The 15,218-nt window shown below is 40.6% G+C and overlaps 1 protein-coding gene across 1 annotated transcript in view; it reads right to left on the bottom strand.

Moving 5' to 3' along the window:
• The window catches only part of ME1 (malic enzyme 1), a 166,390-nt gene that overhangs the window by 19,770 nt on the left and 131,402 nt on the right, over window positions 1-15,218 (bottom strand). The window contains exons 7-9 of the mRNA XM_088520299.1: window positions 13,054-13,163; window positions 3,597-3,694; window positions 1,379-1,492 (exon numbers count right to left, since the gene is read on the bottom strand). Of these exons, the coding sequence (XP_088376425.1) occupies window positions 1,379-1,492; window positions 3,597-3,694; window positions 13,054-13,163 (322 nt within the window). The remainder of the gene's footprint in view (window positions 1-1,378; window positions 1,493-3,596; window positions 3,695-13,053; window positions 13,164-15,218) is intronic.

Here is a 15,218-nt window from a genome sequence, read left to right as displayed (position 1 = left end):
AGACATGCAACTGAGAGCTACTCTACTGCGTTAGAGCTGCCAAGTTCCTACACTTCCATCCTTCATGCCACTTTGCTTCTTTAACGCCACCAGAAAGTTATTTCAGTTATCATATTTTTTTAAAATTAGTTTATATGATTTTATTTTACAAACATTTTCCCAGTCTCCAAGGGGGAGGAAACTGTGCTACAGATCGTTCTTTTCTGGCAGCCTCTAGGTTTCATCAACCACTGAAGATGATCAGGTCTTTGCTCATTCACATTTGGACCCAAAGCACTTTGAGATTACTAGATGAAAACGAAAACCATTCCAGATGTCCAAAATGGGATGTCCACAATGACTTCTATGGCATTCTCCCCTTCAGTGTCTGTGATCTTACCTATGATCTGCCCCTTAACAGCAGGAGTGAACAGTGCTGTGATGCAGTTTGATAATGATTCTGAAAGATGATTCTGAAAGTTACACACCCTGAATGCAGGATTAAATTACCTCCTGATGCAAACAAAATATCCAAAAGATTAGAAAGGTAAAGAAGAACACTGCACATGAGTCAGCTTAAGTCTTTCTTTACCAACAGAAGTGAGCAGAAACGATGTCAACAAAATACTAGGTGAAAATCTGAAGCCAACTGGGCTCCCATGCATTTCTTTCAAGTAGCTCACAAACTATTAAATGCAAAACCACCTTTTAAAACATACCAGTTTCTTTATTTTGGCACTTGGAACACATATGTTTCTTTATTTTGGCACATGGAAGGAATGAGGTAAGGGTGACTGATGAAGTCTCTCAGCAACTTCAAATTCTGACCAGTGTTGATAGCACTGCAGACCACAGCATCTGCAACATGAGCTCTGTGTGTCACTGTGCAGGGAAGCTATTTGATGCAATATATCTCCGTTCCCACAGATGGATGACATTTTGCAACACCAGAAAAATATTATTGTCAAAAATATTCTTATTCCCTTAAAATCACTCTTATACATTATCCTAATAGCATATATATATATATATACATATATATACATCCTCACCCAAGACTACGCTAACAAGTAACAGTTAAAATGGCAGGGGAAACATTAAATCCACAGCTTGAACATCTCTTTCCTTATGTGCTTTTTAAGTGAACTACTGAAAAAAAAATCTCCTTATATGATCATCCCTAATAAAAGTGGTGCAGGAACTGCCAGCATAATCAGGCTCCCAATGAAATAATGCATCTGTCTCTGATCTAATGCCTTTCGAAAAACAAAGCAGCTTGCTGTATCAAAAGATAGAAATTGCATTAGTATAAACAAAACAAAATATGTGTTCTTGCTTTTGTCTATAGACCGCAAAAAAAACTATCATCACATGTAATGGAATGAGAAAATTGTATTACCTTTACGACTAATCCCTTTGAGTCGACCATCCATATCCTTTTGATAGCCACATCTTTAGATACCCCTTCTTTTTGCATGGCCATAACAATGAGGTTTGCTATTCCCAGTGCAGCCTGAAGAAAAAAAAGAGAGAAGAAAAGTAGCCTGCAAGATTAAAAAAGAAAGCAAACCCCTCCTCACTTGATCCATGATTTCAAGTGAGTTTCTTAACTTTATTTAACAATAAAACTGGACAAGTATTTTTTCGAAGAGTAAATATTAATGAACAAGAACTACCATTGAGCAGTTAGAAGTTCAAGTGAAAGACAGAATACATCCTAAGATGGTATCTGTAATGTGGACATCATAAGAAACAAACTCTAACATAAATCATTAAAACTAACACTTATTCCACATAATCATGTGAGAATGCAGTAAGTATTTTTCTCCTTTGAAACTTAATTTAGTTCATCAGGCTTTATGGCAATTTAAACCAAGGGAAATTGCACTCTGCATCCCAAAAAGTAAAAAACTTTCCTACAATAAGTCTTGCTCCCAATCTTTATTTATAATGTCCATCAATAAGCTAAGTGTCTTTTACCTACTATTCATGTATTTTGTAACTCTAAACTGATCTTGGTTGTGCTCCTGGTGAAAGCAGGGGCAGGAAAAAAATTCACTTATCAATATTTTGTTGAAACGTGTATCATTCCTACCAGATTTTATAATATTTCATTAAACAGATCAAGTGTCACACGTGCATGGATTGAAAAACAGGCAACAGAGTGAGCCAACAGAGCACTATGTAATTCTGATTATTAATTCAGTATAAATATTTATGGAGTTTCTTCTGATTCCTGTTATTCATTATTCTATTTCCCTGAGAACCAAGGGAAATCTTCTTTCCCTGCCTAACAGTTAAGAAATAACATAGTTTTACCTACGCTGTATCTAACATCATCTCTTTGCAGTAATAAGCATATTGACAATATTGGGGGGAAATGGGGAAAAAAAAAGATCATGGATACATCTCCACTAAGCATGGAGAAAAAATAGGGAAAGGAACTTCAGAGAGATGGATGGTCTTGATGTGAAAAGCTTTGACACATTCCAGACATGGTGCAGGTCTATCGCAAACTACGAACCTAATCTCAGCAGCACCACACAGAGAATCAGATTAAAAAGATCAGGACTACACAAAGCTGGGCAGACTGGGCTTGGTGACCATGAGCAGTGCTTTTCAGGAGCCTGCGTAGAGCAGTGGACCTCACACAGCAAGTAAGAGTTAGCAGCCCTGCAGTTAAGTGTGATCTTCACTTCTGTGAAGTTTATAGACAGTATCTCACAGTAACTTAGGAAAGCTGGTACTGCAACAATAATATCAAAAATGATGCATATAAAAATATTCAAAAATGGATGATCTTGACATGCAGAATACTGAAAAACTCTAGCAGAAATGGGAAAAATGAAGAGGGAACAGTGTCATTAACTAATAAGCTAATAAGTATCTTATTAACTAATAAGCTAATCAGTGTCTATAAGTACCTCAAGGGAGGCAGTGAGGAGGATGGTGCTGGCCTCTCTTCACTGGTGGCCACCAACAGAACTAGAGGTAATGGCCACAAACTGAAGCACCAAAAGTTCCACATGAACTTAAGGAAAAAAATTTTAACAGTGAGGGTGACAGAGCCCTGGAACAGGCTGCCCAGAGACGTTGTGGAGTCTCCTTCTCTGGAGATCTTCAAAACCCGCTTGGACGCAGTCCTGTGCCACGTGCTCTAGGTGACCCTGTATGTGCAGGGGGGTTGGACTAGATGACCTCTAGAGGTCCCTTCCAACCTTAAGCATTCTGTGATTCTGTGATTCTATGATTCTAACTAATGCAGACATTGACAAGCATATTTTACTTAGTCTCTCTTTAGTGACCCAATATGTTTCCTCATCTTACCAGAAATTTTTGATTGTTTATATTGATACTAGCTTTATGATTTACAGCTGAAAAGACTTGAAGTTTTAAAAAGAGAACCGTCCTCAAAATGTCTTCTGAAAAATCTGAGGCTTCAGCAGATGATCTAGAGATTTCTTCCTAAGTTTGCATTCAAATTAAGAACTAACTTTCAGCAGTTGTTAGTGATGATTATACCACTTAATTTTCTTGTGAACGGGATACATATGACTTGATTAAATATTAAGAAATGTCTTCCTGGGAAAAATTGTCCTTAAGTCTAAAACACACACCTCTCCAGCCCCCTGGAATAACACTGTGTGATCTGATAACTTGTTCTTAGTGATTCGCAGAGCTGCAAGAAGACCTGCAACAGCCACAGATGCCGTTCCTGAAATAAAGAATGAAGAAGAAATTTTTATTAGTCTTGAAACACTTAAAAAGTGTTAGGCACGCACTTAAATAATTTGACATCTTTCAGTTAAAAGATACAAACGCTCAAGCTAATAAAAAAAATTGGTGGGACTAGGTTTTTTTTTTTTATGAATAAGAAATAGAAGTGGGAATATCTTCAGAGTAACATTAAATAAGATATGATTGATTTATTAATTCTACCTAAAGCCCATAATTGCTGCTGCAATCAAACTATTCCTAAGTATTCTAGTTAAGATCTTTTGCAGAAAGAAAGGATGGGACAGCCCAGACTGATGTATTTTGAAGGACTCCAGGTCTTATTCTCCAAATAAGTATCTTCACTGATCCTACTGAACGTGACTGATTCTTGGGAGTTCTTGAAAGGAAAATCCCATAATAGGTATCACAATAAAATCTGGCATCTCATGTGGAGGATGTCAGACCTACAGGGGAGCTCAGGTAGCTGAAAGAGCAGGATCAGGTTATTGGAGTCACAGGCTGTCCTGCTGCACTGAAAACCACTCAGAACTCCAGTTCCTGCAAAAATGGAGGAGGCAGGGAACCAATATCTGTGCAATTTAATGCCCTTTTATTAAAAATTCTAGATTTTCAGAAAGCCTCATGGTACAGCATAAGAGCAACGCGTTTTAAGGAATACTGAGTAGACTGTGCATGGGAATGCTGCTGTTATAGCCCCTACGTCACCCAGCTGCTTTGACAACAGTAATAATAAGCACTAATATAGCCTTTTGGTTACACAATATACATGAAATATATGTGTGTGCGTGTATATATATAAACAAACATATACTGGAATAGAATAACAGTTTCAAAGAAAGGATTCAACATTCCTAGGAACCCCACGTCCAACTGCTATGCTAGAAAGTTTACCTTATCTTCTAGAGCATAGAAGTCAGCCTTTAAGAAAGCAAGCTAGAAAGCTACACATGATGAAATGTGTGACTGATCCTCAGTGCAGATTCAAAACCAAGAAGGGATTAAATGGGAGAAAGGAAAAGGCAAACTGAAACACAGAAACTTGTTTTATTTTGGTTTCTTAGCATCCTTCTTTCCGGACACGAGCTTCAGGTAACAGGCTTACATTTTTCACAAACTATCATCACTAAAGCCCAGGCACTGTGTGGGCAAAAATATACAAAAAATATAAGATTCCTTATTCCTGCAAGGAATTTAGATCTATTAAGTACTGGGGGGAGAAAAAAAAAAAAGAGAGAGAGAGAGAGTGTAATAGCTATCAGCAAGGTGCAGGATGCTATAAAGGCATCCTGTATCAGGAGGGGATGCGCCAGCAAAAATACTTTGCTAAAGGTGTCTTTTAGAGGAAATTCTGAAAAATTGATAGCAGACAGCATTGATTTCATCAGTAGTGAAGAAAAAAAAAAGCTATCACTCACACAGGATAAATAACTGAAAATTGAAAACTGGGTTTCACCAGTCCCTGACAAGGTATGATGCCCACGTGATGGGGAGAGAGCTGACGGGCAGGGGGATGAGCAAGGGCTCTGCAGCTTCCCCTTGGCACAGTGCAGGGAGTGGGAACTGCGATCCGCCCTCTGGCCGCGGATACCGACGGAGACGCTGTCAGTGACTTCGAGAAGCTGCTGGGAGCTTGGAGGGAGGAGATCTGCTGCCTCCTAGGACTCCGAGGGCCACAGCACTAACTGAAACTGTCCACAAGCCAACCAGTTGCTTGGGAGGTGAAGGCCATACTGCTATTGACCTCTTCTTCAAAAATAGTGCAGTAGATAACCCTGAGCGATGCACATATGCTCCTTACAGGCCTGCAAAGCAAATTCTGGAGCTCAGGGAGCAACCTCTTTATTGTGCTCAAAGAGATGTTCAAAACATACATTTATATTGGAGGCACATGGAGTACATAAGCTTCACATGCAGCTAAGAAATAAAAGAATACAAGCAGCAGGAAACACGTAGTGGTTTGAACCCAAACCCTCTTTATCCTCTTGGCACCTAGGCCTGCTCAAGGTAAAAGTACATTCTTAATGTATTGGCATCACTGACTAAAGCTGTTCCAGACTCCTGCGGATCGGACGCTCAGCTATCAGGAATCCACACAGACAGAGAAAAAAATGTAGAGAAGGGTCATCCAAACCCCTTACAAGCTCCTGCTTTAGGTATCATCTTTTTTCAAGTAATCAGTGAGGAGCTGATCTGGCGCTTCAACAGAAAACTTCAGCAGTTCTGTATCTTGCTATTTTTGGCAAATTGGCAAGGACAAGATTCTAGTGGTGAAACTGGTCTGAAGAGCAGGGCTTCTGTATCCCCACGCCTCCAGGCTGCAGCGAATCTGCGGCGGCAGAGGCAGGGCGCCTTTAGGGCTGTAATGCCAAAGAACTGGAATCTAATTGGAGTTAAATTGGCTGATTTTTAAGACTGGACTCAACTTATTAAAGCTCTTTAAACTTCCTTGAATTTCTCAGCAAATCAAAAAGACACAGTAGAAAGAAACAGTGAATAGCTAGACACAAGAAGCTCAACAATTTTCAGACTAAGGATTGTTAAAAATAGGCATTCAAAACCAAGTTAATAAATGATGCCATTTAGGAGTTTCCTTACAATTCCAACACTTGAGGCTCCTGGAATCCAGCCATTGCCAATGGCGACAAGGCTGTTCCCATGAGGATTCCCTCCATCGTTTGAGACACCACACACACCCAAGGGACATGCTCCCATTGAAAGCTGTGGGCAGCCACCGCCCCATGGCAAATGCACAGCATATACAAGCTTATAGGGAGGGACTGATTTTTGTAACGGATTTTGCTTGCCAGAAAATACCATTCATTATCTACTCAAACTGGAGCTTGAAAGCCAGGAGAAGGGAAGCTTGTTCCTTAAAAGTTGCTTAAGAACATGGCAGTCATGCTGTGGAAAAGATATTATGTATTTTTCCAGTCATTATACACACACGCTGCTGTTTTAAAATACGTGAAGCATGTTTTCTACAAATCTAAAGCTCATCAAGATCCTTAAACATGCCCCAAGTGACTCCACAAAATCATCTGCTTAAACGCATCAACTGGGTGTTGAAAGTTGGGTTGAAATATGCTGTTTATACATATGATCTGCTGAGTTTGATAAATGATTATAATTATAAATGATATAATTTTATTTTATAATAAAATGTAACCCTTTCTAAAATTTAAGAATACATTTTCAACCTAGAAAGCCCCTCATAAATTCACCTTTTAAAGTCAATCTACCTGAACAGTTCAAAAGCAGGTGACAGAAGGACGTAAGAAAAGAGTTTGCTACATGCTTTTCATTAAGAGTTTTCCCTTCTTTCACTGGAAACAGAGGACACCCTGTTCTTAGCTCACTTGATGTTTAGACCATACAAGGTTGTCATTTTTGGTCTTTTTATTTCTTGCTCAGAGAGCTGAGATCATCTACCCTCGACTCATCTCATCTACTACACGTTTCTCAAAATAAAAGCGGTTCCTCTGAGACTCGGCTCTGGGAACAACGACCGTCAGGCTGAGGCACTTCCACACCGCAATATCCGAGAGTTAGCTTCTTCCTTTCCCAGATGAAATTAAGTCTTGCTCCAGCAAATGCCAAATTGGCAATGGCCAAAAATGAAGAAATAAAGATGTTAGACTGCATTCTAAATTTCCCTTGGTTCTCCACCAAGCAACCCTCGCAGCCTTCAGCAAAATCCCATCTTTGGATGCCAAATGCTTTCTTCTATTTTATGTTACCCAGCTGTGTTTGCAGGAGAGGAGGAGGAAGCCTGCACAACACGTCTGATTCCTCAGACCATCGATCTGGTCTCCTGAAAAAGAAAACCGCCTCAAAGGCAGCATTTCAAGGCTGTTTTCCAGCTCCCAAAGCCCGCTCCATCTGCTGGGATCTGGCCAAGGCTGTGGCTACAGCAGCCCCCCGCCATCCTCAGAGGAGATGGTGGGAGCTGCAGAAGCCGTCTTGCAAGATGCTCGCTGGGGACATCCAAAGCTTCATACACCTACAGCTACCACCTTCGTGGTCCTACCTGCAGCTGTGAAAATGAATCACTGGATTTATCACGAATGGGAAGGTTGGGCACCTGCCTGTCCTCACAGCATTGAAGTACTGCTGCTCATAACATTATGTCCATCAATATCAGCTGTAGTACCTGTACCTGCTACTTCTGCAAATTTTATCACCATAAATCTTGCATTTTAAGGGGAAAGAACAGAGAAACAAAAAGGTTTTGCACTGACTGCATGGAATGTGGAAGGGGACTCACAACGAAGGTTATGATGGGAATACATAAAGGCTTTAAGCACTGCATTTCTGACAAACCATGGTTTGTGCAGAAGAACTGTTCTAAACCCAGCATTTTAAAAGTACATCTGTTTGATTCAGCCATTTGTCTCTAACAGGATAATAACCCAGTTTCATGGGAGCACTGAGCAGTCCGTATCGCCGCTCGCTGCTGGCAGCGACTGTCATCGCTCCTCGTCAGCAGCTGGCCTGATCTGCTCCTCCTGAAACGCGGAGCGTGAATAGCAGATCTGTTTAACCAGAACTGCTCTCACCCACGGCATGACCTTAAATTTCACTGTGAATACGGACTCGAGGTTTTGGAGGGAATCAAAATGCAATCCACGGCGAACCGCCGCAGACCGACCGAGTCTCATGAATGATACAAAACGGAGACTGCTTCTTCTGTGACTATCGTGACAAGAAGGAGAGCAGTAGCTCTCCCTCCCTCTCCCCCAGGGCACAGGTTAAATCTGCTGTGTGCACAAGAAAACAAAGCAGATCCAGCAATATTATTTTGGAAACCAATTTGATTTTCCTCCCTCAAAGTCAATAATCACAACAAGTTTAAGAAAGGGGGATATTTTTCTAAAGAAGTCCTAGATGCTCTGAAAACAAACACTGGTTTCCTACAAAGATGAATCCTTCTGCAAAATCTTGAAAAAAATGATCTTGGATGTGAAATTTCAAAGAGCACTATTCATTATCAAGGCTTTGCCTGTTGTCCAAGCTTCTTTAGCCTTCCTTGTGACTATAAATGACGCAGTTGAGCATGAGTATGTCACAGGAAACCCGAGAGACCGAGGCCTTCTTTGGGTTGGTACATGAAGCTCTCTGGAGCTCAGCATCTTCCAGCGTTGTGGCCCTGAAATATTTGTCTGTTATTTAAAGTTAATTATAATAATAATGATTTGTAATAATACTATCTAAAGAGACGGGACCTCCTGCTCTTTGGCTTAATGTGACTTTCCGAGCTCCTTGCACATGGAGCCAAACACAGGGCCCCGGCCTGCAGCAGCCAGATGCGGAGGGGAAGGAATTTTCCAGCAAAGCAGAAATTGGGCCTTCTTTAAAGATCAGCCCTTGGTGTATTTGCGCTGAGCTTTAGCACGTCACATGTTTAGCATGTCACATATCATGTTTAAACTTGGCTAAAATTTTCAACTATTTATTTTATGAAGCGCACAGAATTGGAAGCTCAGCCGTGGTGAGATAGATGGATTTCTTGATGGATTTCTTGATTTCCAGTGATTATTTTTTGCCCCAAACGGAGGGTCTCTCAGGCCACAAAATCTCTCCCAGTGTGACTGACCCTGGCAAAGTGTTTTCTGTCCCTTAGGGCTGCCACAGCTAGCGTGTGGCACTCCACGTGCATATTTACTGCATAACAAAAGTCACGATTGATTCAGAAAGTTAGCCATGATGAGGAAAAATGAAGAAGAGAATGCAGGGAAAAGTGCACCAAAGGGTCCATCGAAGTGCATAAAAGCTATAGGGGGGCATTTATTTGAAAGCACACACATTCTACTGAAAATTTACCACTGATAAATCCCATTAGGCAGGTGATATCATGCACATACTGGAAGAAAAATATTCCTCAGGTAACTCTAGAGTAAATGTCTTCATTGGATTTTTTTTAAGTTATAATGAAAGTCTGCTACATTTCATGTTATGGAAGAGATTTTCTATAGTCCATTTAGTATCAGAATTGGAGATACCAGACATCAAATATTCGATATTTGAAATATCAAAATGTGAGCTACTACGTATCATTTAACACCTCATTTCCCAAACTCTCGGTCAGAGAATGAAATAGAGAAAACTTCCATGATCTTAAATTAAAAATATATATTTATATAGCGATTTCAAGAATTGGAATTTCCAGATACTATTTGTAACATTTCCAATGTTAATAAAAATTAAATGCTAAAAAGTTTGTGATAGGGACATTCTGATTTCTAAGAATTTTACTCTGATTTCAGTTTAACGTGTTCACAGCATAATTTTCAGCTAAAGTTTTCCTAACTATTCAAATGGTACAGTCTGCTAAACATTTAGTATATATTTTAATCCAAAACACATGTGGAAGATGGAATGATCTTAAATTGCATGTGCTCGCCATTCTTTCTCAGGTCTGTTTCTTTAATAAAATTTTGCTGCAATTACACCGCACAGCTGTTAAAAACAAATGACATCTAAAGTCATGCCGGATACTGAAGTTATTTACTTGGAGAGATTGCACTGGGCTGGAATTTGTTTTTGTTGGCTTCGCAGTGTGGGTTCGGTGCCCGTAACGGGGGAGAGCGCTGCCTCGGTGGGCACGGGGAAGCAGAGCTATAGGGCTCAAACGAAAACTTGCAGAATTACACCGCATATAGAGAAACAGTTTTCATATATTGGCTTACACCACAGAAGTTAGTTTGTCACTTTCCGTTGAGGCAATTTTAAAGTACTGGGGGAGGAAATCAAAGCAACTAGGCAAAACGGCTAGAGGCAGCGAGCCTGGGGAAAGCTTTGCCACTCTTTCATATTTAGCCACGTCAGCAACGCAGGTACTAAGCAAATATAAGGGCTTCAGACACCCTAATTCTGGATGTGCATCTAAAGCTTCTTCTTTAACCTCTCTTAAGAGCTTTGTGCAGCACCAGGTAGGAGCCCTGTGCAGGGAATGCAGCGGCTTCATCTCCCCAAGGGGATTTTCAGCTCCCCAGATGAGGGATCCCAACCCCATCTCCCTCCAGGGAGGCCCACAGAGGCAGGGGCATCTCCCTCTCACTGTACGACTCGGTTTCATGCCACAATCCCGATTCATTTTCCAGGGTTGCTCCATGCCAAGGTAGGACTTTCAGTGGGGTAAAAAGCACATCACTTCTTTAAGAAAATCCCAGTACTGCCCTTATGGCTTCTCACCCTAAATACAGTGAGGAAAAACAAAGTTTATCAACATATTTTAGTCCACTCCTTTCTAAATGTTTGAGAGCTTGGCATTACAATATTAGTAATTTTTTCCACGTAGGAAATTACCATCAAAAACAATCTGATGTTGGAAAATGCTGCCTAACAGTTGGAGAAAAGCAGATATAGGCATTTATTTTGAACCCAAGGCCTCCACTGAGCTTCATTTCCAAAAATCATATTCTCTGTGTTCCAGAGAAAAAAGCTGAAGCAAACTGACTTTTCCTCAGAATAGAAACAAGCAAGAATCCAAGAAAAAAAAGTGAATATTTTCTCCCTAAGGCAATGTTACTGCTATTGCGATCTTAGAAAGTTATTTCAAAAATACAAGCATGTGAAAATGCTCATAATCACAGAGGGGGTAAAAGCCACCACTCATCCAAACAAAAAAGTAGGAAGGTTCAAGAATGACAGAAGATGAGTAATTTCAATATTCTAATACAGGCTTACAGAAACGGCTCAAACTTCTGTTTGCCTTGTTGCCAGGTCTCAGAGCACAGAAAGGATGCCAGGGCCATTTATGGGGATATGACAGCAAATGGAAGGGAGCGGAGTACCTGCTCCAGCCGGGAGTCACCTGGAAGTCCCAGGCATCATTTAGGAAAACACCAGCAGAGCCACAGCCAGAAATTAGACTGCAGAAGTGGAATAAACTGTGGCTGCACTTTTAAGGAAGACTGACAGCCACTAAGGCAGCTGGGGCCGAAAGCTAGGCAGATACTTTAGGACAGTTGTGAATGTGAGGACAGCTCTTTCCTAGGTGGATTAGGAAAAAAAGTAGAGGCTACAAAATGCATCTGGAGTAACACTGAAGACTTTCCCAGCTCAGTGTTGCAATATTCAGTAGGTTTTTGCAGGGAGAGTGTCGCTTCTGTGTATTTAAAACTACATTCTAGTTGCCCATCTCAGTGACTGAGTGCAGATCTCTGTCCTGTAAGGAAAGAGAATTCCCTTTGGGAGCTGGGTCTCCAAACAGTCAGAGAAATTTCCAGAGGCTGCTTGGTCTGCTGCATTTGTATGGAGCTGCTGTCACCAGGGCTACCCACGAAGCCCGCAGGGTAGCAAGCACCACGTGCTCATTACAGAGAGAAACGACATTTTATAATTAGTTTTTTTCCCATCTGGGAATTTGCCTTCCCCAATCTGCTTCAAAGGCAGGAACAAACCTCACAACAAAATCAGAGTTCGTGTAGCTCACAAACCCCCCGCATCGCCGAGACAAGGGCTATTTGTACCAGCAAGCTTGCACGGGTCCCCCACACGCAGCAGGTCCCAAGCACGACTTGGACCAAGAAGCCTTTGGAAAAACCCCAGCTCTTAATGTGCACAGGCTCTCTGCAAACCACTAAAAATGAGAGCAGCTGGTATCATCAGTGCAAAGGGTCTCCAACACCCATGAAAATGCAGGGGCAAGGGGCAGCTGAGCCCAAGAGCCCTGTTTGCCCTCTCCAGCTCTTCTGAGTTCAAGCAAGCAAGCCAGGACCCTCATTGCCCTACAGAAAGCTACTTCCCACTACTCTCTTCCTGTAAAAAAATAAGGAAATAGGGCAACACAGGAGTAGTCTCAGCTGTTCCTATTCTATTCATCTCTTTCTTGGGAGCCAAGGGACATGTGGTCCATCTAGGTTATGCCCTGAGGGCACCTCCCTCGCTTGCAGACCCAGACAAATTCCCCAAAGGCACCGCAGAGCTCGAGGCTCTTCCTCGTGCTGCCAACTTGCCTCCTCCTGGATCTCTTCTGTATGCCAGCTGCCACAAATGATTCAGATGGGAAAGCAGAGTCAAGGGGATAATTTCCCTCTAAAATTAAATGCAGCCCTGAAACTTCAACAGAAATTAGAGGATTAGCTGAGCTTTCAGTTTAGGAACTGAAATAAAGCTTGACATTTATCAAGAAAGCTCTGAAGCACAGAGCAACTGCAGAGCAGTTGTCACTGTAGCAGCAAAGAAAACAGGGAAATACAGAGCAGGCTTGAGCTCTCACATTTGACCGACGTTATAATTTATATGAGAATTTATACATTCACACCTCCGGTAGAGAAACTGAGACTTATTTTTCTGACTTGTGAGCGTTGCAATAGAAGAAAGAGAGAGTGTTACCTTGAATGTCATCGTTGAAAGTGCAGTATTTGTTACGGTACTTATTCAGCAGGCGGAATGCATTAGCATTAGCAAAATCCTCAAACTGAATGAGGCAGTTCATGCCATACCTAGGAGGACAAAAAAAGGTATGTTTATAATAAAATAACACACAGCTGTACACAAAAACCTTATTCACCTTTGCAGTCACTCTCTGAATACAAGTGTAATTGTGACTTAGACATGTGGTTATGTTTCTGTATCTTTACATTCATATAAATTCACTGGAAGGCATAATGTAAGATGCTAATATGCCATACTGGGCTCTCAGTTAAGAATAAAAAACTGGGGAAAAGGCCTTCATCTCAACAAAAGTCTCCACTGAGCAATCAGTTACAAGCAATAAAAGCGTAGAATCAATGTTATCAACTGATTCAACGTTGTTCATCCACCTCACTAATGTAGTATTGCAAGCTGGCCTGTCCAATTAAAGGTTGATATCTTTTGTGAATACTGTATTTTGAAAATATCAAGTGCAGTTGCGCTAGGTTTGTATCCTCTAACTGGTATCAGTATCCAAGGTATCCAAGGCAGTTCAGCAACTTGGGTAGGTAACTTGGGTAGCTGCCCCCCTGCACACCTGCAGGGTTTTTCCAGTTTAGCTCAGTGCTTATGGTTTCTTCAACAGGCATTAGGCACCTCAAATACATTTAAAATCACCTAAGTCAGGAACACAGAAGTATGGAGGGGAAAAAAAAGGTATGGAACTTCAGATTCCTGGCACTAGGCTCTTAATTCCTCCTCTCCTAATATATCAGTATCTAACAAATAAGAAATAACTTGATGCACTAATAAGGTTATTCCCAAAAGGAGAGTTAAGTATAAGCAATTTAATGTTCCTACTAGGCATCCTCAAGTCCTGTAAAACATTTCTTAATAACATTTCTCTGGATTTCTTGCTCAGCCTTCCCATATGGCATTTTAAAACGCTTAAAAACCGACATTTCTAGACTAGGTAAAGACTGAATTCAAGCTCTGGGCACATTGGCAGCAGGGAACAGCGTAACCGGAACACTCTCAATCTCATACAGAAAAATATCGACCCCCCAAAAGTTGAAAATTTAGTCGACACTAAAACTGCCTACTCATACTTGAATCTGGAAATACACACATTAAGAATATTCCCCATCATGAATTAAGATTGCAAGAAAAGTTATTTTAAAAAGTGCTTTAAAGCGAATATAAGCAAGCTGGACAGACTAAAAATCCATATGATTGTAATGCATGAGCGTTGCTATAAAAACTTTCTACCTAAAGGGACTAATAGGGCAAGATCTCAAAAGCACATGCCCTGCTTGAGCTACAGGAGTTTATCTACTAGCATACAAGTCCAACAGATAGAGTAAAGCAGTTTCTGTTTCATCCAGAAAAGCAACATATATATATACCGGGCGATTCTCTATAAATACTCAATGATGTTAATCACAGCTTTTCTTTGAACCGTACGTACTTTTGGAAGGCTGTGTCAAGCAAAGACATCAATATAAAAAAAAGGCAAAAAAATCCTGTGACTAAATTAATTTCCATGGAAATCACATAGTTACAGCTTTATTACAATTAGCCAAAACTACAGGGATTCCACTGGCAGGAATGGTAACCCGTGCCAAAAATAAATACACCGTCAGGTTTTATGGAAAAATCTGGACTTCTTCAGCAGCATAATGACAGAGAACTGTTTAAAAGAGAATTTGGCTGGTCAGTAATTCAGTACAGTAAATCACAACTGAGCTCAAACGGGAAAAGAAATTGGAGCTACTTTTCAATAATTAATTTAGATTTCTAACCTGATTTACTATCTGACTTGAATTTCGGTGATTCCACATGGATCCAGGAGCTGACAGTTGGATAATAAGTTGAAACTAATGAGATTAACACTCTGGAATCCTGGAACTTGTTAGAAGAGTTTTTGATGTCATTAAGCCAATGTCTATTACTTTATTTTGCCATATATAATGTTCCATTTTCTCATCTGCACTTGGTATTTCCCCAATTTCTTATCCCATGACTTCTGTAGTCATCTATCAAAACTCCCTGGGAATTATATTAAATCAATATTCCTGAAGAAAACCTTCATTCTGTACTGGACACATCATCCAAAATAATTTTCTGAGTGAGATATCGTGGAC

Source organism: Tinamus guttatus, unplaced genomic scaffold, assembly GCF_059628265.1.
Source record: "Tinamus guttatus ecotype Peru unplaced genomic scaffold, ASM5962826v1 Tinamus_guttatus_pri_ptg000085l, whole genome shotgun sequence".
Classification (NCBI taxonomy): Eukaryota; Metazoa; Chordata; class Aves; order Tinamiformes; family Tinamidae; genus Tinamus; species Tinamus guttatus.
This window is presented reverse-complemented; position numbering and strand designations above follow the sequence as displayed.